Genomic DNA, 25,801 nt, shown 5'->3' on the forward strand with positions numbered 1-25,801 from the left:
GTTCTAAGAAAAAAATGCTAATGATTAATTTACCATAGCAACAGGCTAAAAAAGTAAAAATCATATAATTATATCAATTGATATGGAAAAAGCATTTTACAAATTTGATCCTTTTGTGATAAAAATTGTTACGAAACTAGGAACAATGGGAAACTACCCCAAACTCTTAAGGAATATCTATAAGAACCCTACAGCTGAGATTGTCAGCCTCGCTTCTGCTGCCACCCAGAGACCACTGAGGTCCATCTATCTGCCAACATCTACTCAGGACACAGATCATCCAGTCATGGATAAAAATGAGCTGGTGCAGAAGGCCAAACTGGCCGAGCAGACTGAGCGATAAGATGACACAGCAGCCTGCGTGAAGTCTGTAAGTGAGCAAGGTGCTGAATTATCCAATGTCGAGGAATCTTCTCTCAGCTGCTCATAAAAATGCTGTACAAGCTTTTACGTCATCTTGGAGGGTCATCTCAAGTATTGAGCAAAAGACAGAAGTGCTGAGAAAACACATTAAATGGCTGGAGAATACAGAGAGAAAATTGAGACAAGCTAAGTGTCACCTGCAATGCTGTACTGTCTCTTTTGGAAAAGTTCTTGATCCTAATACCTCAGAAACAGAGAAGAAAGTCTTCTATTTGAAGATGAAAGGAGACTACTATGGTTACTCGACTGAAGTTGCTGTTGGTGATAAGAAAGGAACTGTGGCTCAGTCATAACAAGCATACCAAGAAGAATTTTAAATCAGCAAAAAGGAAATGCAACCAATGCATCCTATGAGATTCGGTCTGTCCCTTAACTTTTCTGTGTTCTATTATAAAATTATGAACTTCTGGAGAAAAGCTGCTCTCTTGCAAAGACAGTTTTTTTTTTTTTTTTTTTAATTTTTTTATTTTTTATTGACTTTGTAATAATATTACATTAAAAATATATATGTGAGGTCCCATTCAACCCCACCCCCCCACCCCCCCTCTCCCCCCCCCCCAACAACACTCGTTCCCATCATCATGACACATCCATTGGATTTGGTAAGTACATCTTTGGGCACCTCTGCACCTCATATACATTGGTTCACATCATGGCCTATACTCTCCTCTATTCCATCATGTAGGCCCTGTGAGGATTTACAATGTCCGGTGATTACCTCTGAAGCACCATCCAGGGCAGCTCCATGTCCCGAAGACACCTCCACCTCTCATCTCTTCCTGCCTTTCCCCATACTCTTTGTCCATTATGTCCACTTTTCCCAATCCAATGCCACCTCTTCTATGTGGACACTGGATTGGTTGTGTCCATTGCACCTTTATGTCAAGAGGAGGCTCAGATTCCACCTGGATGCTGGATGCAATCCTCCCATTTTCAGTTGTAATCACTCTAGGCTCCATGGTGTGGTGGTTGTCCTTCTTCACCTCCATCTTAGCTGAGTGTGGTAAGTCCAATAAATCAGATTGTAGGTGCTGGAGTCTGTTGAGGCTCAGGATCTGGCTATCACATTGTCAGTCCAGAGATTCAAATCCCCTAAATATATCTTAAACCCCAACGTTAACTGCACCTCCAGCACATTAGCATGAAAGTCTTATGAAGGGAGATCCCATCTGAGTCCAGATTCATCACACATAAACACCATTTCCAAAGAGGGGCCATCTGCCCTGGTAGTTAACCCCATCGGCCATGACCATAACTCCCATGGGTCTCTTTAGCCCTCAAAGGAACCAATATCTGGGGGTTGTATCTGCTTTATCTGTCTCTCTGACTCTGCTCAGTTGTGCATGAGGGCAAACCTTCTGCCAGCCTCCAGACTCTTTTTTAGAAACTCGTAGCCATATAAACTCATTTCTCCTTTCCATTTCCCCCTTACTTTAGGTCAAACAGCATTTTAAAGTCATGGTATTTTATGTAGACATGGATATTCTGCTGATCCGCATTGAACCTTCCGTATAAGGTCATTTTCCAGTTGCATCATCAGTTGGTAGTTGATAGTGGTCCCTCGTTGCCAGGGAGGCTCATCCCCGGGTGTCATGTCCCACGCTGGGGGGAAGGCATTGCATTTACATGCTGAGTTTGGCTTCGAGACTGGCCACATTTGAGTAACATGAAGGCTGACAGAAGGAAATTCCCAGGCACAAAGTTGCTCTAGGCCTTGTTATTATTTTGGGTTTATCAGCTCACAAGCATAGTCATTAGTATCAGGGGCTCACTGTTGAACCCTCACTCCCTCCCGGTCCCCACCACTGTACCTGGGAGACTGTCGCTGCTCCCCTAGGGACTACGACAGAGCACCACTGGCCAGGAACCCAGTACCCCCCCTACTGTGGTTTTTAATTGTTGCCACTATGAGTATATCCAAACATTACCATGCACCCTGGACATATGTTCTGTACAGCTCCCTGTCAGTCATATATCATCTGTCATTGGTATCCCATACCAGTATCCCTCCATTGCCATTGTTGAAACACTCTGTGATCCAGAACTCCCCGAAATTTGAAGCCCAATATAATGGCAAAGACAGTTTTTGATGAAGCCATTTGCTGAACTTGATACATTAAGTGAAGAGTCATAAAAAGACAACACACTAATTGTGCAATTACTGAGAGACAACTTGACCATATAGACATCAGATACCTAAGTTGACGAAGCTGAAGAAGGAGGAGGGGAAAGTTAAACAGCATTCCAATTTTTATTCACCTTATTCTGAAATTTACATAGTAGACCATTTGTCATCCATGCTGACCCAAAAATAGTATATTGTTTATGATTTAGGACAGGTTTATGTTACTTCTGTTTAAATTTCTGTATTTCCCACATGGTTTTACATTTAATATTAGGGGAGTAGAGCCATTAACAGTTAAGGAATGTAGCAGTTTCATATTATTGAATTCCAAAAAGAATTACTGGCTTATGTTTATAAACTGGTCTTTTCCTCTGGGCATATGAGATTGTACTGGATTCAGAGGTTTCCTTGATTAAGGAATCAAGGAATCTTGATTAAGTAATCAAGGAAACCTCTTGTGTCAGTAGGACTTAGAGTCTCCGCCCCTTGGTGGGTGGGGACTCACAGATAAAAGGCATGGCAAAAGACAGAGTAGGAGGGTTTTTGGTGTTGGAGTCCTGATGTTGGAATTTGATGCTGAAGCCTTAAGTTGGAGCCTGGGGAAGTAAGCTCATAGAGGAAAGAGAAGCAAGACCTTGGAAAGGAGAAACCCAGGAAGCCTGAACCCTTGCAGATGTCAGCAGCCATCATGCTCCAACACATGAAAATAGACTTTGGTGAGGGAAGTAACTTATGCTTTATGGCCTGGTATCTGTAAGCTCCTACTCTAAATAAATACCCTTTACAAAAACCAACCAATTTCTGGTATTTTGCATCAGCACCCCTTTGGCTGACTATTACAGGGAGTGACTGGTTTTCCTCATGAGGTCGCCAACATGGGGTGTGGAATTTGTATACAAGTCATAAATGTTTGGGCATAGTACTTTTGGTACATCACGGCTTCACAAGGGCGGGTGTTGAAACTGCTTCTATGTGGGAGGAAGCTCACCTGGGCATACATATAAGGTATATAAATGTGTTCAAGTGTTTATGGGGCATTGCCACAGTAGGTAGAGATTCACACAACAACTAAAAGAATATTGACTTCCCATCCTGGGGAGCTCTGCCATTCTCCAATGGAACAGCAACAATCACCCAAGTACAGGGGCAATGACTAGTGTCCACTGATGGGCCCTTGATATTTATGATTATTCTTCTGAGCCTTTGTTCTTGAAGTTGCAACACAGCCTAGTGTTATAAGGTGCCTAAGAGTTACCTCCTGAGAGCCTCCCTGTTGCTCAAATGTGGCCTCTCTGAGCCAAACTCAGCATATAAATGCATTACCTTCCCCCAGGCATGTGACATGACTCCAGGGATGAGCCTCCCTGGCACCAAGGGATTGCTACCAAACACCAACGAGCAACGCAACTGGAAAAAGACCTTGAATAAAAGGGGGAAAAGGTAAAGACAAAGAAATTATATGGCCAAGAGACTTCAGAATGAGTCAGGAGGACTTCCCAGAGGTAACTTATGCACATCTCAGCAGGATCTCATAGACTGCCAAAGTGGATACTACCCCAAATATCGGGGCTCCTGAGGGCTCTGGAGACAACCAGTTCCTACGGCCTAGGCAGAAAGCTCCGGAGGTTGGAGCCTCACCACTGGGCCCTGCTTTGGAGTGTGTTCCCTGGTGTGTCAGAGTTGGACTCAGATATGACTTCTCTACACATGTTGCTTCTGTCCCCTTTATCTGAACCTATAGCTAGTGCTGGAGTTGGTAGGTGTACATCCAAGAGACTTGAATTTTTGGGCCGTCCACGTGCCAGCTGGGCCTGGAGCCTCAGCAGAGTTACAACACCTACTCTCCAGTTCATTGGACTTACCAAGGAAAACTAACAAGGAGGTGAGGTTGGAGAACTACCACACCAAGGAACCTAGAAAGTCTACAAATGCAAGTGAGAGAGTCCCATCCATTAGCCATATGGGACTGAATCCCCTTCTCAATTAGTGGTGGAGTAGACATCGCCATCCCAGAATCCTCAGGATTGGGAAATAAAACATGGACCAGAGTGGACTTACTGGTATTCTACTATAGACTTATGGTGACTCTAGCAATGGAAGAAATTATAACATTGATGTGGAGACAGTAGCCACTGGAGGTGCTGAAGGCAGGGAGAGGGAAAAAGGTGTAATATGGGGCATTTTCAGGAATTGCAATTGTCCTGAGTGACACTGCAATGACGGATACAGGTAATTACATATATGGCCATAACCTCCAGAATTGAGTGGGACAGAATGTAAACTACAATGTAAACTATAATCCATACTTAGTGGTGATGTTCCAAATTTGTTCATCAACTGCAATGAATGTACCATACTAATGAAAGAAGTTGTCATGACTGCCTGTTTCAAAAATCCCAAGAAATCTATGACAAATAAAACCAATAAAAACCCTGCTAGTAAGTGACTTCAACAAGTTCACAAGATAGAAGATTAATATCAAAAATCAATTGCAGGGAAGCGGCTGTGGCTCAATTGACTGGGCTCTCTCTACCATATGGGAGGCCCTGGGTTCACATCCCGGGGCCTCCTTGTGAAGGTAAGCTGGCCCACACCTGTGGAAAGCTGACGGCCCGCACCTGTGGAGAGCTGATGGCCCACACCCACAGAGAGCTGGTGCAGCAAGATGACGCAACAAAGGGAGACAAGCAGACACAGAAGAATATGGGGTGAATGGACACAGCAAGCAGACAGCAGGCAAGCCGTAAGGGTGGGGAATAAATAAATAAATAAAATAAAAAATAAATCATAAAAGAAAAAATCAATTGCATTTCTACATACTAACCATGAACAAAGTAAAAATCAACACAGCCTCATTTACAATATGATTTTACAATAACTCCAAAAAAATATGCAATACCATTTCCAATTATGCCAAAGAAAATGAATATTTAGACATAAATCTAACAAAACAAAAACAGGATCTACTATTGAAAACTAAAAAATGTCATGAAAAGAAATCAAAGAAGACTTAATAAATGGAGAGACCATAGTCAAGGATTAGAAGATTCAACATAATAGGAAAGATGTAAATTCTCCCCATATTGAACCACAGGCTTAATGCAATTTTTATCAAAGCTCCAGCTAAGTTTTCCTTAGATAGACATGCTTCTTCTAAAAGTTACATGGAAAGGGAAAAGGCCAAAAACAGCCAAAACAATTTTGGGGAAAAAAAAGAATAAAATGGGAGGACTCACTTCCTGATGTTAAAGTTTACTATATTGTAGCTATATAAGCTACAATAATTGAAACAGTGTGGTATAACAGAGGGATAGACACAAAGATTAATGGAATAGAATCCAGAATCCAGAAACAGACATACAAATTATGCCCAAATGACTTTTGGCGATACAAAACAATTCAATGGAAGAGAGAGAGGCTTTGAATTCAACAAATGGTGCTGGAGCAATTAAACATCTGGGAGTTAGGGGAAGAACCTCAGCCCTATACAAAAATTTAACTCAAAATGGATCATGGATTTAAATGTAGAATGCAAATCTATAAAACTTATAGAAAAAAAAGGGGAAAATCTTCGGAAATTAGGATGAGATGAAAAGTTCTTAGACCTGACACCGAAAACACTTCCCATAAAAGGAAAAATGGATAAAATGGACTTCATTAAAATGTAAAACTTTAGCTCTGTGAAACTTACTCTTCAACACTCCTGTAGTATCTATTCTGGAAACATCCAAATGGATTCACCTAGATTAATAAGTCACTATATAGAATGTTCCTTTACTAAAAAGTAAAATCCAGAACATCCAGAAACTAAAATTAGATGAAGAATCTCCAAGTAGAAAAGGGTGACGAAAAGCAAAGACATATACATACAAATATTTTCAGTCTATCACTGGATGAACCTTGGGGATGTTCTCATTGCAAGCAAAAAATATGAATGCATGGGAAGCAGATTTGGCCCAATGAATAAGGCATCCGCCTACCACGTGGGAGGTCCAAGGTTCAAACCCAGGACCTCCTGACCCATGTGGTGACCTGGTCCACGCATAGTGCTGATGTGTGCAAGGAGTGCCGTGCCACGCAGGGGTGTCCCCCACGTAGAGGAGCCCCACGTGCAAGGAGTGCGCCCCTTGAGAAGAGCCGCCCAGCGTGATAAAAGTGCAGCCTGCCCAGGAATGGCGCCACACACACGGAGAGCTGACACAGCAAGATGACATAACAAAAAGATACACAGAGTCCAGGTGCTGTTGACAAGAATACAAGCAGACACACAGAAGAACATGCAGGGAATGGACACAGAGTACAGACAAGTGGCGGGAGGGGTGGGGAAGGGGAGAGAAATAAAAAATAAATCTAAAAAAAAATATATATATATATGAATGCAAGCGATGAGGGTTCTAGAAGAGTAAGATAGGAAAAGAGGAAAAGCCAACGTAACACAGTGTGTAATCAAGGCTACTACTGTTGGGAAGCGGAGTTGGCCCAATGGACAGGGTATCCGTCTATCGCATGGGAGGTCCGCGGTTCAAACCCCGGGCCTCCTTGACCTGTGTGGAGCTGGCCCATGCGCAGCGCTGATGCGCGCAAGAAGTGCCGTGCCATGCAGGGGTGTCCCCGTGTAGGGGAGCCCCATGCACAAAGGAGTGCACCCCATAAGGAGAACCACCCAGCGTGAAAGAAAGTGCAGCCCGCCCAAGAATGGCGCCACACACAGGGAGAGCTGATACAGCAAGATGACGCAACAAAAAGAAACAGATTCCTGGTGCCACTGATAAGGATAGAAGCGGTCACAGAAGAACACACAGTGAATGGACCCAGAGAGCAGACAACTGGGGGGGGGGCAGGGAGGGAAAAATACATAAAAAATAAATCTTAAAAAAAAAAAAAAAAGGCTACTACTGTAGGCAACAGGGGCCTGATTTTGCCCGGGCCTGTGAAGTATATAAAATGTCTCCAGAATTATCCACGTGAAAGAAAGAGAAGCTGAATCATTTAGCCAGCAGCTTCTTCAACAAACCCCCTTTCTACTGGCTGAGGTTGGCTCCAGGAGTGCTAGGTTCCCCACATTTCTGGGCTGCAGTAGGACCAAGTAGACCTATAAAGCTGTCATGATATTAGAAAAGGCCCCAAAGCTCCTTGAAAAATTAAGTATTGAATTACCAGCGAAGGGGGATTATATGTTTAATGGATATGGAGTAATTATAAATAAAATAATAATTTAAAAAAAATTACCATATGACCTGCAATCCCACTTTTAGGTATATACCCGAAAGAAATGAAAGCAGCAACTGGAACAGTTGCTTGCACACTGATGTTCATAGTAGCTTTATTCACAAAAGTCAAAAAAGGTAGAAGCAACCCAAGTGTTCATCAATGGAGGAATGGATTTTTAAAATGTGGTATAAACATACAAAAGAATATTATTCACCTATAAGAAGGAACAGAGTTCTGATACATGCAAAAACATGGATGAATCTGGAAGACAACACATTAAGTGAAATGTCAGACACAAAAGGACAAATACTGTATTATTTTATTCTTATGAAATAACTAGAATATGCAAATTCATAGAGAAAGGAAGTAGGTTACAGGTTACCTGGGTATAGGGGGTGGGTAGTTGGGAAATTTTATGTTGACTATGTTACCACAGTAAAAATTTTTAAAAAAAGAAAGAAAGAAAAAGAAAAATCCCTGAAGCAGAATGCAGAAAGTTGCAGACACCTAGCTCAAGCAGGGCACTAGCACTATAAAATGAGTCCAAGGAGTTTGCTACAATTCACCCATCGTACGACTCAGATTCACTTGCGCTTCTTAGGTTCTCTCTGAAATCTAATCTTCAAGGTGGTGATGAGCCACAATCTTTACCAAAAAATTTAATAAGCCTGGTTAGTAGAACAAGCTAGTCTCTACTGCTGTAGCTAGTCCAAGGCTGAAATTGGATTTCCTATCTCCCTCTTCTTCCATCAATTCTAGATTTTTCTCACTCTCACTTAAGCCTTTGGTTGTTGCCTTGCCATTGGGCCATGGTTGCTACAACTGGTTTTTCAATGAAATCAAGGACACCAAAGAACTAAGAGAGAGCACAGTGAACTCCCCCAAGTTACAGACACTTTTCTGTCCATATTATGTAGCAGCAACTCTAACTCATGATTATAATCAGGTCAATTACTTCTGACAATTTTCTAAGTCTTTTTTTTTCCCCTGTTGGTCTATAAGAACCCAAAATTACCAGATGGCAGTCACAGCTTTGGGTTTAATGAACAATTATTGTGTCCTCTGGTGAAAGAATTTGCCCACTCTCTAGAACCTCTAATCTAGCAGAGCCTAAGGTTATAGGAATGAGAAGCATAAATTCTACAAATGGGTCACTAGAAATCATGGTGAGAGGTGTCACTCCTCTTCCACCCCTACGTTCTTGGACCTGTGTATTCTAGCTATTGAGGGAGGGGAGGAAAGCAGCATATACTGCATCCTGAAGAATAATGTCCCAACCCTGCAGGGTGGTGTGCCCAAACTGGTGCCTTAACTGAGCCTTTATTAGGCCATTCCATCCTTCAATTAGGCCAGCTGCTTCTGGGTGACCTGATATATGGGAGGCCTAGTACATTCTGTTATCATGCATTTGTTATACTCCTCTAATGCATACTGGGTCCTTCAGTCTGAGATGATGTTAGGTAAGATTCCAAGTCAGTAAATGAGTTATTCTATAAGCCCTTAGATAGTGATGTGACAGAAGTAATGCAGAGGGAAGACAAACACACATCTAGAGTATGTGAAAATTCTGGTTTAGAAGGAATCATGATTCCTTCTGAGAGGAGGAATCCAATTTAATCAACTTCCTACCAACTGACTGGTTGGTCTCCTTTCCCCTAGTGAGGACTCAGTGACAGTTTTTGTGGCTGAAAGGTTGATCATTCAGCAAAAGCATAGTTACATCAGTCTTTGGTAGAGGGAGTTATGCAGAGCCTGCTACAAAAACTATTCCATTCTTGAACCCGCTGGTGGCCAAGGAGAGGCTGGCTGATATCCACTTGATGAGTTGTCTTGTCTACCTGGTGGGTGATGAGTATTCTCTATGATATAAGTAGTCTTTAGTGGGCATTAACATAAGACACAAAAATCAACATACTTTGTGCCCAGTTTCGTAGGTCCATCCAATGTTCCCAAGATATCTTTGTCTCTGATCCTTCACACTTCCTCATCCAGATCCCTGTCCAACTTGCCAAGTTATTCACTACTGCTCAGAAGTCCATGTATATAACCTTAGGCCACTTCTTCCTCGAAATAAAGTAGACAATCAACTGTACTCAACTGTACTGCTTGAAGCTCTGCTCTTTGGGAGGATTTATCCTCTCCACTGTCCTTTACGGTCACTTCTGATTGAGGTTGTAGCATAGTAGCAGTGATTTTCAACTTGCAAAACAAGATATCAAACTATCTGATCCATGCACCCAAGGTTCTTCCTCCTTTATTAGTTAACTGTATGAACACTCCCATGAGGCCATAGGTGTGAATTGAGGGAGAAGCATCAAGGCAACAGAAGTAAGGGACATGGGAGTTTGAGTCACCTCTTCATATAACTCATTTTTATCTGCTGGATTTAGTCCACCTTATTCCCAGATATCATTACCTTCTTATAAAAGAACCATATGATTTAGAGATCTGACAATATTCAGCCTATAATGAGCAGCTCTATTCATATAATCTCTTAATTTGCCATAGTCAGGTACTCAATCTCTTCTAAATCACAGAAATAAACCACAAACCTGTATTTGCTCTAGAACCTCAGGAAATAGTGCTGCAGCTCTCCTTTTGAGGCTTGCCAGAGACTATACATCACATTTCTACCACAGACAGCTCTAGCACCAGTAGATCTGCTATGTTATACTGCCAAAGCAGGGCAGCTCACACCACAGCCTAGAACTGCTACAGCGCTCTTTCTTGCTCTGGATCCCAAATAAACTGGCAGCCCTCCAAATGACCCAAAATAATGGATATGAGCAGACTCTTTTCATATGTGCCTCTTCCTTAGTGGTAGATAGTATAAGACACAAACTTGTCCTTTACCTTGGAGGAGGGCTTCTAACAAGGCCAAATGATTGTGACTCTAAAAAAACTTTATCCATGTGTTGGATTCCTGAATCTTTACGAGGTTTATCACTTCCCTCTGGTAGAAGTAGTCACCACTTCCTATTCAGCACATTTTAGCATGGTTGACTTGTGAGACATTCTGTAAACAAGGTCCCTTTGGACTATACTGTGATAAAGGGCAGGAGAAATAACATAACCTCTGGATGAAACAGTAAATATACACTACTATCCTTTCAACATAAATGCAAACCGACTGTGGTCCTCTTTACTGATGGTGATTGAAAAAGAACACTTTTACTAAACCAGCAGCCATATACCAAGTGCCAGAGGCTTTTTATCTGTTCCAATAAGGATATGCATCCTGTACAAGAGCTGTGAATAGAGTTACCATTTGCTTACTTTTATATAATCTACAATCCTCCAATCTATCAAGAGCCATGCAGGTAAAATAAATGGGAATATGAGGATGAACTCCCACCCTCGCATCTTTTTTTTTTTAAGATTTATTTATTTCCTCTCCCCTCCCTGCCCCAGTTGTCTGCTCTCTGTGTCCATTCACTATGTGTTCTTCTGTGACCCCTTCTATCCTTATCAGAGGCACTGGGAATCTGTGCTTCTTTTTGTTGCGTCATCTTGTTGTGTCAGCTCTCCAAGTGTGCAGCTCCATTCTTGGCAGGCTGGACTTTCTTTCGCGCTGGGCGGCTCTCCTTACGGGCACACTCCTTGTGTGTGGGGCTCCCCTACACGGAGGACACCCCTGCGTGGCAGGGCACTCTTTGTGTGCATCAGCACTACGCATGGGCCAGCTCCACACCGGTCAAGGAGGCCCGGGATTTGACTTGTGGACCTCCCATGTGATAGGTGGATACCTTACCCATTGGGCCAAGTCTGCTTTATATCTTTAAGACCGGTATTAATTTCTGCAGTTCTATCCATGATATAGTATTTCTTCCAATTAATTATCTTAGTCAGGGTAGGGGTTGGTAGCAAAATGCAGAGGGTCCAGGAGACAATACTGAGACTTTCACTTGGTCCTTTCACCTTAATGGCTCTTATTCCACATGTAGAGACCCAGTGTGAGGGTTCTGTCAACAGCTAAGTATATCTATGCCAAATATACTTAGGGACTAGAAAACAACCATTAGATAGGAGCACAGCTTCATTGGACTGACTGAAAAAATCTTGGGCCAGTCTCCATTTTTTATCAAGTCCCAATAAGCCCATACCCTAACCAGGCAGCCATGATAATATTTTGCTTAATCTGACAGCATGATCAGCTCAGTCCCTGTGTTCAATAGCTCTCATAAGGTTGGTATTCCCCTTTCCCCAGTGCACAGCTATTATGGTAAATGACCACAGGTCCCTCTGGGGAAAGACTGGGGGAATATTTTTTATACAGACTTGTGGTAACATTACAGGGCCATTCCTAAAGGGGACCTGGCCTGCCCTTCAATTGATGAGCCCCAAGAAATGCCTCAGATCTGGAAATCAGGTGAACGACTGTGATTTTTCATTTTGGTAGCTAACATGAGCCTTGCATTTGCTAGCCTTGGGCAGCTGACCATCAACTTCCTCCTAGAAACACCACTGTCAATCCTTACAGATCCTTACAGGTCAGGACACTCTGGTTGTTGCTCCAGCCTTGCTGTCCATTAAGGTAATAACATCCACCTTGCCTCTGAGCATTAAGAGCTACCATCTGGACTCTATTTTTTTGAATCCTATAATTTCCACTAACACAAGGGAACCCAGTTCCATGATAGCATCTTCCACTGCTCAACCCTAGCTTACAGAGGACCACACCAATGAGTTTCTCAAAGATGCCTATATTCTTTTTTTTTTTTTAAAGATTTTTCTCTCCCCTTTCACACCCCCCCCCAACTTGTCTGCTCTCTTTGTCCATTCGTTGTGTGTTCTTCTGTGCCCGCTTGTATTCTTGTCAGCAGCACCCGGAACCCGTGTCTCATTTTTTTGTTGTTATTGTTATTGTGTCATCTTGCTGCATCAGCTCTCCGTGTATGCAGTGCCATTCTTGGACAGGCTGCACTTTCTTTCGCGTTGGGCACCTCTCCTTACCGGGCGCGTTCCTTGCACGTGGGGCTTCCCTACATAAGGGACACCCCTGCATGGCATGGCACTCCTTGGTGCATCAGCACTGTGCGTGGGTCAGCTTATCACATGGGTCAGGAGGCCCTGAGTTAACCTTGGACCTCCCATGTGGTAGGCGGATGCTGTATCCATTGGGCCAAATCCGCTTCCTTCTTATATTTCTATATTCTTAACTACCTAAATGACTAAAAGGAATGAGTAAAAGGAAGGAATGGCAGGACAGAGGTAGCCACATAACACTATAATTTACTTTTCTGAAACTGTCCTGACTTACGTTTTCTAAAGTTTTAAAATCTTAAGTCATATTTATAATTGCAATTAAAATCTTGGTTATCTCACATCCAGGAAATTAAAAGCCAGCAACCAATGCAATGGCAAATCTGTTTGATGGGCAAAAGTAGAAAATCAGTGCCCCCAGTCCTAAGATATGATGAAGTACAAAAAACTGCTGAAATGAGTTGTTCTGATGACAGGAAGCCACAAACGTAAAGGAGTTTTGTGAGTGATGAGGCAAATACAAGTTGAAAGTGATAAGAAGGAACTCAAAGAGAATAGTAAATCCTTTATAACATTAACTATGCATACTCCATCAAAATATTTAACCATATATGCTGTTAAAAAAAATCAGTTCTGCAATATGTATGCCTCTCAATTTAGTTACATTTTCTAATAAATATGCCTATTTTCCAGTTCAGCAAAAATATTTTCTATACAGGCATACCCTGGAGGTATTGCAGAGATTTATCACAATAAAGCAAATATCGCAATAAAGCGAGTCACACAAATTTTTTGGTTTCCCAATGCATATAAAAGTTATGTTCACTCTATACTGTAATCCATTAAGAGTACAACAACATTAAGTCTAAAAGACAATGTATATACCTTAATTAAAATGTGACAGAGACATGAAGTGAGCACATGCTGTTAGAAAAATGGCGCTGATAAACTTGCTCAAAACATGGTTGCCACAAACCTTCAATTGGTAAAAATTGCAATATCTGCGAAGCTCAATAAAGCCAAGCGCAGTAAAACAAGGTATGCCTGTCTATCCATGATAAATCTGCTAAACTGAAAAGTTCAACTCCTGAAACTATTGGTCTCTTTCAAATTAGCCAAATGATTTTTTACACTTCTTACATAGTAACAAAAGTCATCTAGAAAAAAACAAAACAAAAACAAATCATTTACTATATAAAACAAAATCTACTTCAAGTTTTGAGGAGTATGTACATACTAAAATAATCCTAAATATATTTTCTATGTAAGAAAAGAGATCTTGACAAGATATTTAACAAAATCTACTTTTCCTTCTATTTAAATTTTTTTCAGTCTTTTTTGCTTGCTTCTCCTTTCAAACATTAGTAATTAGAGATCTGAACAACAGATTAATATGCATACAAAATATTCTTAACTGGTGCAATAGTTTGTTGGTCTCTGCTTTACCTGTTGAGCAATATGAGAGATATGAGCTCCCTGAACGGCTGAACTTGTTTGAGGTGCTATCTCTGAAGGGTTACTCTTGTGGGAATCTTCCATAATCAACTGTAAGAAAAAAAAAAATTCAGTTAAAAGCTGTTTTCTAACTTCATTTTTAAGAAATCTTCAGACATTCCTTTTCTTAGCCTGCATACCTGTTCAGAGTAATAAGACAAAGTTCTTCCATCCTATGTGCTGTGCTCAATTTATCCAGCCTATGTATGTTCCCACAACTGTCAGCTCTGGGTGTATAAAAAGATACTTATGGGAAGTGGACTTGGCCCAGCAGTTAGAGCATCCGTCTACCACATGGGAGGTCCACGGTTCAAACTCCGGGCCTCCTTGACCTGTGTGGAGCTGGCCCATGCACAGTGCTGATGCGTGCAAGGAGTGCCCTGCCACGCAGGGGTATCCCCGCGTAGGGGAGCCCCACGCGCAAGGAGTGCGCTCCTTAAGGAGAGCTGCCCAGCGCGAAAGAAAGTGCAGCCTGCCCAGGAATGGCGCCGCCCACACAGAAAGCTGACACAACAAGAAGACGCAACAAAAAGAAACACAGATTCCCGTGCCACTGACAACAACAGAAGCGGACAAAGACGCAGCAAACAACCAGGTGCAATGGATGTGTCATGATGATGGGAGAGAGTGTTGCTGTGGGGGGAGTGGGGGGCGGGGGCGGTGGGGTTGAATGGGACCTCATATTTTTCATAATGTAATTAAAAAAAAATAATAAATAATTAAAAAAAAAAAAAAGACGCAGCAAACAGACACAGAGAACAGACAACCAGGGTGGGGGGGAAGGGGCGAGAAATAAATAAATGAATAAAAATAAAAAATAAAAAGATAATTATAAGATCTCAAATATTGGCAAACAGAAGTACTAAAGAATATGTATAATATAACTTTGTTGCCTCCACGGAAGAGAACTGGTAGGTAGAGGATAGAGATAAAATAGAGACTTTTCCTTGTATATTCTTCTAAATTTAAAAAATTTTGAACCACGTGAACATGTTTAAAGGTAAAAAATAGCAAAAATGTACATAAATGATTGTGACTAAATTTTCAAACGCTGTCACATTCAAGAAGCATGATACTGGTTTTCCTGTCCATTGACACAAGCGCTCCTTTCTCCAGTCCAAGGGGGTTTCTAATTGCACATATAGTTCTATATAGCTGTATTGAGTAAAGAGTTGAGCAAAGCAAAATAAAACTATATCTAAAGAGGTTGTAAAGATTTAGATAATCAACTGTAGGATATGGAAGCTGGGTAAGAATGAGAATAAATGAGTTATGAGGATCAAATATGTCAACTTGAGGGAGAAATACTAACAAAGAGACTGGTAAGAGATTTGGGTAGAATTTAAGTTCTTGTGATATAATTATTAACTTGTAAAGTTTAAGTCTACATATTCTTCCCTTTTCTGTTCATTTTTGAAATAAAACGGAGATTCATTTTTAATGTCTGCATTGAAGCTATTGTAGTTTGTCATTAAGAAATTATATAATCATAAACATAAAGTGATTTTGTTTCCCTCTTAAATATATCACTAGCCTTTCTTTTCTAATATGGAAAACATACAACAGAAATGCTGTCCAGCTTTTTTTTAAAGATTTATTTATTTATTTCTCTCCCTTTCTGCACTCCGCCCCACCCCACCCCGTTGTCTGCTCTCTGTGTCCATTTGCTATGTGTTCTTCTGTGTCCGCTTCTATCCTTGTCAGCGGCCCAAAAATCCACGTCTCTTTTTGTTGCGTCATCTTGCTGCGTCACCTCTCTGTGTGTGTGGTGCCACTCCTGAGCAGGCTGGATTTTCTTTTGTGCTGGGCAGCTCTCCTTACAGGGCGCACTTCTTGCGCATGGGGCTCCCCTACGTGGGGGACACCCCTTCGTGGCAGGGCACTCCTTGCGCGCATCAGCACTGCACATGGGCCAGCTCCACACGGGTCAAGGAAGCCCATGGTTTGAACCGCAGACCTCCCATGTGGTAGGCGGACGGTCTCTCCTTTGAGCCAAGTCCGCTTCCCTGTCCAATTTCTTTTTTCTTCTTTTTCCACAGGGCTTTTTAAAAGTTATCCTCATATTGTACCCTGCTTCCATTTATCACAAATGTTTCCTAGGTTTTAAATAGAAATATATTTAAAGGTTACATAATATCCCACTCAGTGAATGTACATAATTCATATTTTTCACCAAACAAAATAGTACTGTGATCAACAACTTTGATGCATAAAGCTTTTTTTGTAATAAAGATTATTTCAGGAAGTGAATGTGACTCAAGCAGTTGAGTGCTTGCTTCCCACATAGGAGGTCCCAGATTCAGTCCCCAGTGCCTCCAAAAAACAAAAAAACAAGCAAAAAAAAAGAAAAATCCAACTCAAGGGAGCCAATGTGGTTCAGTGGTTGAGTGCCGGCTTCCTGAATATGAGGTCCCAGGTTCAACCCCCAGTTCTGGTACTTCAAAAACAAACAAACATTATTTCAAGGGAAATGGGGAGTTAATACACAATGCAGGGATTGTTTGGGGTGATGAAAAATTCTTAATGAATGGTTTGTTCTACTCTTACATTGGGTAATTTTAACTGTCTTGTCTACAAATTTGCTGATCCTTTCTTCTACCTGTTCAAATTTGCCGTTGAATCTAATGAGTTTTTCACTTCAATTAATGTACTTCGCAGCTCCAATTTTCTGCTTGGTTCCTTCTTATAATTTTCACCACTGCATTTTGTTCAGACAACATTTTCCTAATTTCCTTTAGTTTTTTGTATATGGATTCCTTTAGATTACTGAACATACTTAAGACAGTTGATTTAGCCTTTGACTAACAGCATTCTCAGGGACAGTTTCCGGCAAATTCTTTTTTTCTTGTGAATGGGTCATACTTTTTTGTTTTTTCAAGTGTTTTGTAATTTTTTTGTTGAGACTGGACATTCTGAGGATTATGTTTTTATAACTCTGGAAATTCAGTGATCCCACTCCTCTGGGATTACTAATTTGTTGTTGTTACTGTTGAGGGCAATTGACACCAATATGTAACTTTTCAAAACTATTTTTGTTCCTAAATGGACAATGGAAAGAGAAAAGAGAAAAACAAAAACCTACTACCTCCTCTGTTGATTTTACCAGAGGGGGTTGGACAATGGTCACCCTCAGAGCTACTCCCCCAGCCAAGTGAACCAGCACATCAAAAGCAGCCATCCAGGTGGGGCTGGATTTTGAACCATTAGTCCTTATAACCCACCCTGGCCTCAGTAAGCTGCACTGTATCTGCCATGCAGTTGGAGGTTGGGGTTTGGTAGCTGCTGTACGCAGAATGAAATTTACTGATATTTACTTAATTTATCAGCCTCTTCCTCCAGCTCTTCCCTGGATGCTTCAACATTGTTCCACTATACCCCAGAGTTCCAAAATGGTTGAGTCAGACAATTCCTGCCAGTTCAATATTTGTTTTGGTGGAGAAATTGATTCCTACAGCTTCCTATTTCATCAACTTTCCAAAATTTGATCATGTTATTTGTCCATCCATCGTCCATCTAGCAGGGTCTTAAAGAGTTTTTATTAGGCTATTTTATTTCTTCATATAAATTGTATCTCTAAATTAGAGAGACAGAAACAGATTAGCAGCTATGTATGGCAGGGGAAGCATAAAGAGATTGATTGAGAGGTGATTATTAAGAGGTAGAGTTTTTTGTTTATTATTATAATTGGAATAATGAAAATGCTCTAATTATGATGGAAATGATGAATGCACAACTATGTGATCATACCAAATACCACTGATTGTACACTTTGGATGGACTGTATCTTTTATTAATATGTATTAATAAAATTGATTTTTTTTAAATTTTATTTCTATATTTGCTACCAGTATTCCAAATATGCCTTAACTGTAATTCATTTTTTAAATTTTTTTATTCTTAAGGAAGTACCTGGGAATGAACCCAGGACTTCATACATGCAAAGCAGGTGCTGAACCACTGACCTATACCTGCTCCTGTAATTAATTTAAAACTTTTAATTTTGATGAATTTATATAATGTTTCCTTCATTATTTCTTCAACTGCTTATTAAGCTTAGACAGTTCCTTCTCCTTCAGAAACAGTAGTGACTTTGATTTATACTAAAGAAGTAACCCCACAGAATAAAAACAAAGACAGCAAAGACAGAATTACATACTGTGCATGCTTTAACTATTGAAAACCCCTTTTAAACACTGCATTTCAGAAGACATGTATTAGAATATAGAGCAAAGCAAAATAAATAAAAGGCGGTAGTACTAAAGCATTGAAAGAAACTACAAACGATTTTTTTAAACCTTGTTAAATGACTGGAAATGATAATTTTCTTTTTCACTGACCCACTGATTTTCCCCCCATAATCAGATCATTAGGAAATTTTACGTCTAATGGAAACCAAAATAGTCAACATGCACATAATATATCAATAGTAAAAGCCACTACAGCCAGCAAGTAACGGTTTAGACAATTACAACCATATTTCTTACAGAAAACAAAATAACCTATTTTCTGTTATTTTTTAAATGAAAATCAATTAATCAGCTTTTTTCCTAAACAAAAACAGCTTTAGAGTTTTTTTAATCTAATTATAAACAATACTCTTATTTTTTTACTGATTTCTCAGAGTACAACCTTTATTTACTTACATTTTCTAGCTATTGTTTCTAAAATTGAAGTTAAGATTAAAAACTTGCTTAACTAGGATAAATTTTATGTGTAGTTGTAATAAAGGTAGTACAATAATGCAATGTTAGTATTAAGGAAATCTGTGGGGATAGTGGCATATGGGAACTCTCTGCATTTTTCTATAAACTTACTGCTCTAAGGGAAAAACTTCTAAATTAAAAATGTAGATGTACAAAGGCATTTTCTCCAAAAATAAAATTCATAGCATGAGGCAACTATGCGGGGCAGCAAAAGGACAAGGGTACTGTTGAAGGACAGCTTCAAAAACACCCTCAATGGGAATGAATTTGGGGAGGTAAGAAATAGCTGACATAAAGAGAATATAAGGGAAGTCACTAGGCACTAAACTAGTGGCTTCTTGATATATCATCTCCTGGATTTCCTATTTTAGAGCATTGTAAATGGAGACTCAAAAAACTGGTCATTTACTGTGGATCTTATAGTGAGTTATGAATTCAAGATATGAAGTCAGGACTGCTTTAATTCGAAGTTCATGCTTTTTAAAATTATGTATCATCCCTCTTCCAGGAATGTCCTTACATTCCCAATATGTCCTTCTGGCAAACCCCTACCATTTAATGACTGCTCCAAATGCCTCCCTCCCAAAAGCTTCCACTGTGCCTTGTACACATTCCTAATGAGGTTACTTAACACTCTGAACTGTTTACTGGCATATTTGTTGCCCCTCATCTTAAGCCCGTAAAGACAGGGGCTGTACCAAATAAATATATGCTCAGTGCTCCACTGAGACTCTCTCAGAGTAAACAGTTAATATCAACAAGTACAGGACAGTGCAGTATTCTCATCTGTGGAACTATGGTACTTGGGAGCAGAGAGGATCTTGCTGAGTTATGACCTGAAACTCAGTATTTCCACGACTGAACTCACTACCTTCTGTCAAAATTGCTCCATGCAGTCATACTTAAAAATTGCTTTCAGATTCTCAAAAGTACCTGCCTTGCTTTCTCTCACCTTCATTTCAGGCTTTGAGATATGCTATACCCTCAACCAGGAACACTTTTTCCTTTCCTCTCTATCTGGCTTATTCCTGTTAAGTTCTTCTTCCAGGTAATCTTTTGAACCAGCTGATCAAAAGCAGCTACCCTCAATGGGTCTAGAAGCCCTGTACTCCCACGGCACATGTGCCCCCTTCTTATCATGGTACTTATCACAGAACTGTACTGACCTTTTCTTCTGTTTCCCTACCAGAATGTAATTTCTAGGGCGACAAGGACCACATCCTGTTCCCAGCATAGTCCCAATACCCTGCACATTTATTACTGCTAAAAGAATCCATGTGTTTAGGTGGAGTGATCTATTAAAAGATAAACTGTATATATCTTTGGGCAATGGCTTCATCCCAGCTTTAGAAATGGGGTGATTCAGGCCCAAGGGATATAACACTCTACCGTCCGAAGTTGGAAACTCATTGTAAGTTGGGAAGAACTGTGAAAAAAAGGATTTTCAGAAGGCACTACCACCTCCTGGTGATATAGTAGTACTGCACAGATAAATCACAGACCAAACACAGCCCTCAAGGAAAATTTCAAATATTGAAGAGTTAACACATTCATTCGGTTTTAGTTAGCAGTATAGATTGAAATTGAGACACTGAAGTAATGGTTCAGTTATATAGCCTACAGAAAAAAATGACATCTTAATATAGAACTCCATGTTTCTTGTGGCAATCAAATTCTTGGGATAAAATGAATTTTGTAAACATAAACACCCTAGAATCTCTTATCATAGGCGAGGCCAGTTTGACAAAGACGCTTGCCAAATCTATGCTGAAATAGCCTCAGAAGGGTGAAGAGCTCTCAAAGACTATTATTAGTCCAACGCTCCGCAAAAGCTAACAAACTAAACATTACTGAACATAAACAATAATTTTAAACCACAGCGTGGCCGAAACTGTAAAATACCATGCTTAGTTTTATGACAAGGGAAAAAATCAAAGGGAAAGTTTCCACGGCTTGATCATCTGTCCAGAGGGGAAAAAACGCCCTTCTGTCATTCCTAGCCGAGTGAAGGCACTCTCTCCTTCCTCCCTCGTCAGTTGCACCTTTCCATTATCGTTTGGCGTGCAGATTATTTCACTGTTTTCTCCCCGCCAGGCTGTAAACCCCAGGAGGGTAAAGGCGGTTTCCGCTTTCCAAGGCGAGCCCAGCCCAGAGCCTGAAAATCAAAGGGCGTCCAGCGCGCTCGGCGGACTCCCTCGCGGAGTTCACTAGTCCGCGGCGCCGCTCCGGGGACGAACGCGCCAAGCCCAAGGCCAAGCTGCCCTCCCTCCGCCTCCCGGCCCGAGCTCCGACAACTCCAAGGGAGAGTCCTCGCCTTGGACCACGCAAGGGGCGGCTCGAGAGGCTAAAAGCGACCCAGCGGCAGGAAGTTCCCGGCTTTATTGTTTTTATTTGGGGATTAGGAGGCAGTAAACGACGCAACGACTGAAAGAGCCAACTGAGAGCAAAGGCGCGCGAGCCGGAAGCGCGCCCCGCGGGGGACCGCGGGCAGCCCGGCAGCGGCCCCTCCCCCTTCCGCCGCGCTCCCTTCGCGCCCTTCCTCCACTGCTGCCGCCGGCGCGCGACCCCCGCCCCAGCGCGCACCCCGGCTTGGCGTCCCCGCCGGCGCCGGATCCCGACGCTCTCCCCGCCTGGGGACACGGGAGCACGTCTCACCCCCGCCCCCACTTACCTGTGGCTGCCGCCTCGCCGCTGTCCGGGGCGGGAACTTCCACTCCCCCCCTCCCAGGGTGGATCCGAGTTCACTACCCCTTCCCCACCCCCTCACGCTGCGGGGGACGTGTCTCTTTCTCAAGGATCAGATGGGTGGGGGAGAGTCAGTGTCACTTAACGGCCTACTGTCCTAGGCTACCGTTTCCTCGGTAGTCAGGGCCGCCACTGGCGGCATGATCTGCACCAGGCCGGGGGCGGGGGAGGGTTGGGGGGGGGCAAAACTGAGTGTAAGTGAGCGTGGGGAGTGAAGTTAAGGCGGTCCTTCCTTGAGGGCCACCGTACTACGTCACCGCGTTGCTCACGTGGTGCGCCGCCATTTTGTACGCCTTCCTTGAACCGCGAGCAGGACCGCTTGAAGGTGTTATCCTGGTGGGAGATGTATGTGAAAGCGGTTTAGGGATCCTTTTTTGGTTCAGGATCTCTCCGTCCCTCCCTACCCTTCTTTCTCTTCCACGTCTCTTGCCAGAGGCTCTCACCCGCTTGGTGCTATTAAGAGCCATTTGGTGTGGGGCATTTTTCATCGGTTAATCGCTTGGGCTTATGTGTTCTCGGTTGGGTGATCAGGTCTTGAGCCCGGCATCTAACCGGTCCGTTTCTTGTAAGAAGCCCCTTGAAGCGTGGAGGTTTGTCTTCCTTAGTTTCTCTTAGTTTACCCAGACTATTCTGAATCCCATAAAACAGCATTGAGTTGCGTCCTTTCATTCTTAGGAGGCAGAATTTTCTACAAAGATTGAATTTGAAAGAAACCAAGGTGTCGGGGTGTTTGAGCTCCACTTCATGGGCACGCTAGAGCATAGATTCCCCAAACTGTTAAACTAAAAAATTATATACAATGCGGTATCGTAAAATGGAATGTTATGCCATCCGCTTTATACATTACAAAATGTTTTTTAGTGGGTATCTTGTCTACCTTTATGGGGGGAAGGATTGCTTCATTCTGAATTTTATTTTCTTGAGAAAGTTTTTTTTTTTTCCGATTTTTCGGTGATAGTAAACGACAAAACAAAAAGTTCCAAAAACTTTTCTCGAATTTAACTAGCTTGACCGAGGTGAGGAAACATTTTGTAGAAGAGCCCTTACTATTTTTGAATGTTTGGGTCGGATAATGTAGTTTAAAGCTAAAGAGTATACTTAGCAATATGAGCTCATAACGTTTAGCTATTGTTATTCATTCAGCAAGCATTGTTCGCCATCTATTACAAATTAGAACAGGTGACTGCCCTTACTTTGTTCATTTTAGTAGAACTAGGTTTTTGATTAGGCAAATTACCCAAACCTCTCTAAGGAAGTCTCATCAAAATTGAAAAGAGTATGAAAAAAAAAAAAAAAAAGAGTATGACATTCAGAATCTAAGTCCAGACATTATAGAAAGAATCAAAATGTCATATATGAAAGCAAAATGCCTTATAGAGGTAAAGGGTCAGGGAGAGATCTCAGTCTTTCCTGATGATAACCAAGTCCAACTTCTACTATTCTGGAATCCAGAAAAATGATCTGAAAAGTTGGTTGTAAGAGATTGTCGTTTTGTGTGTGTGTGTGTTTCCCTAGGTGCTTCTATGCTCAAAAAATGTTGATCAGTAAAAAAAAAGGGAGGTGGGGTTGAGGTGAAAAATCAAGAGAAACTTGAAATTTTACTGACACAAGAAACCTGAAAAATGTGCATGGGCTACTTGCTTTTTAGCTCCTCCCCCACCTGAAAAATTCCTTAAGTCTAAATCAGATGTTACTCTTGTACACCGTTATGACTTACAGATATGTTCACTTTTCTCCATTTTTTCTCATGAAATTGTGACAAGCTGTGCCTGCCTTTGTTTAAACCATGAGGAATAACTGACTAGAGGAAGAAGAAAAGATTTGGGTACTTAGACACACAGTTCTGTAAGAATATTGAGAGATATATAAACCAGATGGACAGGTCTTTGACTTTAGAAGTGAGGAAATAAAGTGGGGGAAAAAAAAAAACACTTTCAAGAACCAAAAGAAATTGTTTTAAAACAAAGTGGTCAAGGGGAGTGGATACGGCTCAGGCGGTTGGGCTTCTGCCTCCCACGTGGGAGGAACTGGTTTGATCCTGTGCCTCCTAAAAACAAAACAACAAGCAAACAGGGAGCCAGTGTGGCTCAGGAATTGAGCACGAGCTTCCCACAGGAGGTCCCGGGTTAAGTCCCAGGCCCCCGTACTTTAAAAAAGAAAAAAAAAGTCAAGCCTGTAATGAGTGACCTTTCTTTGCCTCTTCTGGCACTTTTTTTTTAATTAGGAAAAAGAGACCTTATAATGAAGTGTGTTCAATGTTTTTTTTTTAAAGGTTTATTTATTTTATTTCTCTCCCCTTCCCTACCCCCACCCCAGTTGTCTGTTCTCTGTGTCTATTTGTTGCATCTTCTTTGTCCGCGGCACTGGAATCCGTGTTTCTTTTTGTTGTGTCATCTTGTGTCAACTCTCTGTGGGCAGCGCCATTCTTAGGCAAGCTGCACTTTATTTTGCGCTGGGCAGCTCTCTTTAGGGGGCGCACTCCTTGCGCGTGGGGCTCCCCTATGCGGGGACACCCCTGCGTGGCAGGCCCCTCGCACATCAGCACTGTGCATGGGCCAGCGCCACACGGGTCAAGGAGGCCCGGGGTTTGAACCGCGGAACTGCCGTGGGGTAGACGGATGCCCTAACCACTGGGCCAAGTCCACTGCCTGTTTAATGTTTAATACTACTGTTTATTCCATAGGATTTTGTACATTGAATGAGTTTAATACATGTAAAGTTGAACTGTGCCTTGCACAGAGTGAGTGCTAAATAAATGTTGACTATTAATATGGAAGACTTGCAGTGTAATCAACTAGAAACAGCTGGAAAACACTAAGTGGCCACTCATTAAGAGAAGACTAATGGGTTAACAAAGGGACTGAGTTGGAGATGAGTTTAACAGTGTCTGGAACAGCCTACCTTTCAAAGGCAGAAATTAAAGTTAATATAGACTTTCTGGCCTATAAAATAGGCTTAATTGTTTTTGTTTCTTTGTCTTTCTTTATACTCAAGTCTAAACACCCAGGAAAACCTAACCAAGACCCTGCAGGGATTGTATAAACTACAGTCAGTACTATTTCAGTAACACTCCTGTAGGGTTTTCCCAGATAACTTAGCTCTGACACTATTCACTGCCTAATGTTACCTAAGCTTGAATTGATCCCAGAAAACTAGTCTGTGAGGCCATTGGAGTCATCAACAAAAATGCAGGGCTGTCCATCTAGTCCACCTCCTTTTATGAGAACTGATCCTTACCGTCATCCATGTCCAGTAACAATGGGTGATGAATTTTTTGTTTTTGTTCATTATTGTTGAAATAATAATAATGTTCCAATAATGATTGAAGTGATGAATGCACAACTATGTGATTATGTCAAATACCATTGATTGTACACTTTGGATGGATTGTATGCTTTACTAATATGTGTCAATAAAATTGTTTAAAAAAGTATATAGGGGATTCCCATGTACCCTACCCCTTCCCCCTACCACACTTCCCCCATTAACAACATCATTAGTGTGGTACATTTGTTAAAATTGATGAACACATATTAAAGCATTGCTACTGACCTTGGTCTATAGTTTACGCTATGATTTACACTTTGCACTGCACATTTCTACAGTTTTGACAAAATGTATAATGGCCTATATCCATCACTGCAATATCATGCATAACAGTTCCAATATCCAAAAAATGCCCCATGTTACACCTATGCTTCCCTCTCCCTCATAACCTCTGGTGACCACTGTCTTTATATCAGTGTTACAAATTGTTTTAAAAGGGGGGGGGAGCGGGGCACCTCATCCAAGCTCAGCGATCAGTCTCATTTCCCCCCAGGACATGTGGCTTGGGACAAAAAATCTACATGAACTGATTTTTAAAGTTTGGGAGCTCTGTCGTGGGCATTTTTCATGTACAAGTGATGCAGACTGACTGAAACAGCAACCCAATGGCTTTCTAGAACCCAGTTATAGAAACTGCCTGAGGTCCAGCTGCCTGCTTCAGTGAGCCACCATTTGTCTTTGAACTGAATAGTACTGTTTTTATTTAAACGAGATTACTTTGCTGTTATTTCGAGAGCCCTAACTAATAAGACTGGATGTAGGAGAAATAATTTACTGTGATATCCTCCCC

General features: G+C 41.5%; 1 protein-coding gene across 6 annotated transcripts in view; it reads right to left on the reverse strand.

Moving 5' to 3' along the window:
* ATF1 (activating transcription factor 1) overlaps window positions 1–21,931 on the reverse strand; it is a 95,702-nt gene extending 73,771 nt beyond the window's left edge. Inside the window, exons 1-2 of one of the 6 annotated variants that reach the window (XM_004453668.4) lie at window positions 21,611–21,931; window positions 14,189–14,287 (exon numbers count right to left, since the gene is read on the reverse strand). In XM_004453668.4, coding sequence (XP_004453725.1) covers window positions 14,189–14,281 — 93 coding nt within the window. In that variant the 5' untranslated portion in view covers window positions 14,282–14,287; window positions 21,611–21,931. The remainder of the gene's footprint in view (window positions 1–14,188; window positions 14,288–21,610) is intronic. The other 5 variants (XM_004453667.4, XM_058308234.2, XM_058308233.2 and 2 more) reach the window with 5 other exon arrangements.
* Window positions 21,932–25,801: the final 3,870 nt, after the last annotated feature.

The sequence above is a fragment of the Dasypus novemcinctus genome, chromosome 12 (assembly GCF_030445035.2).
Source record: "Dasypus novemcinctus isolate mDasNov1 chromosome 12, mDasNov1.1.hap2, whole genome shotgun sequence".
Taxonomy (NCBI): Eukaryota; Metazoa; Chordata; class Mammalia; order Cingulata; family Dasypodidae; genus Dasypus; species Dasypus novemcinctus.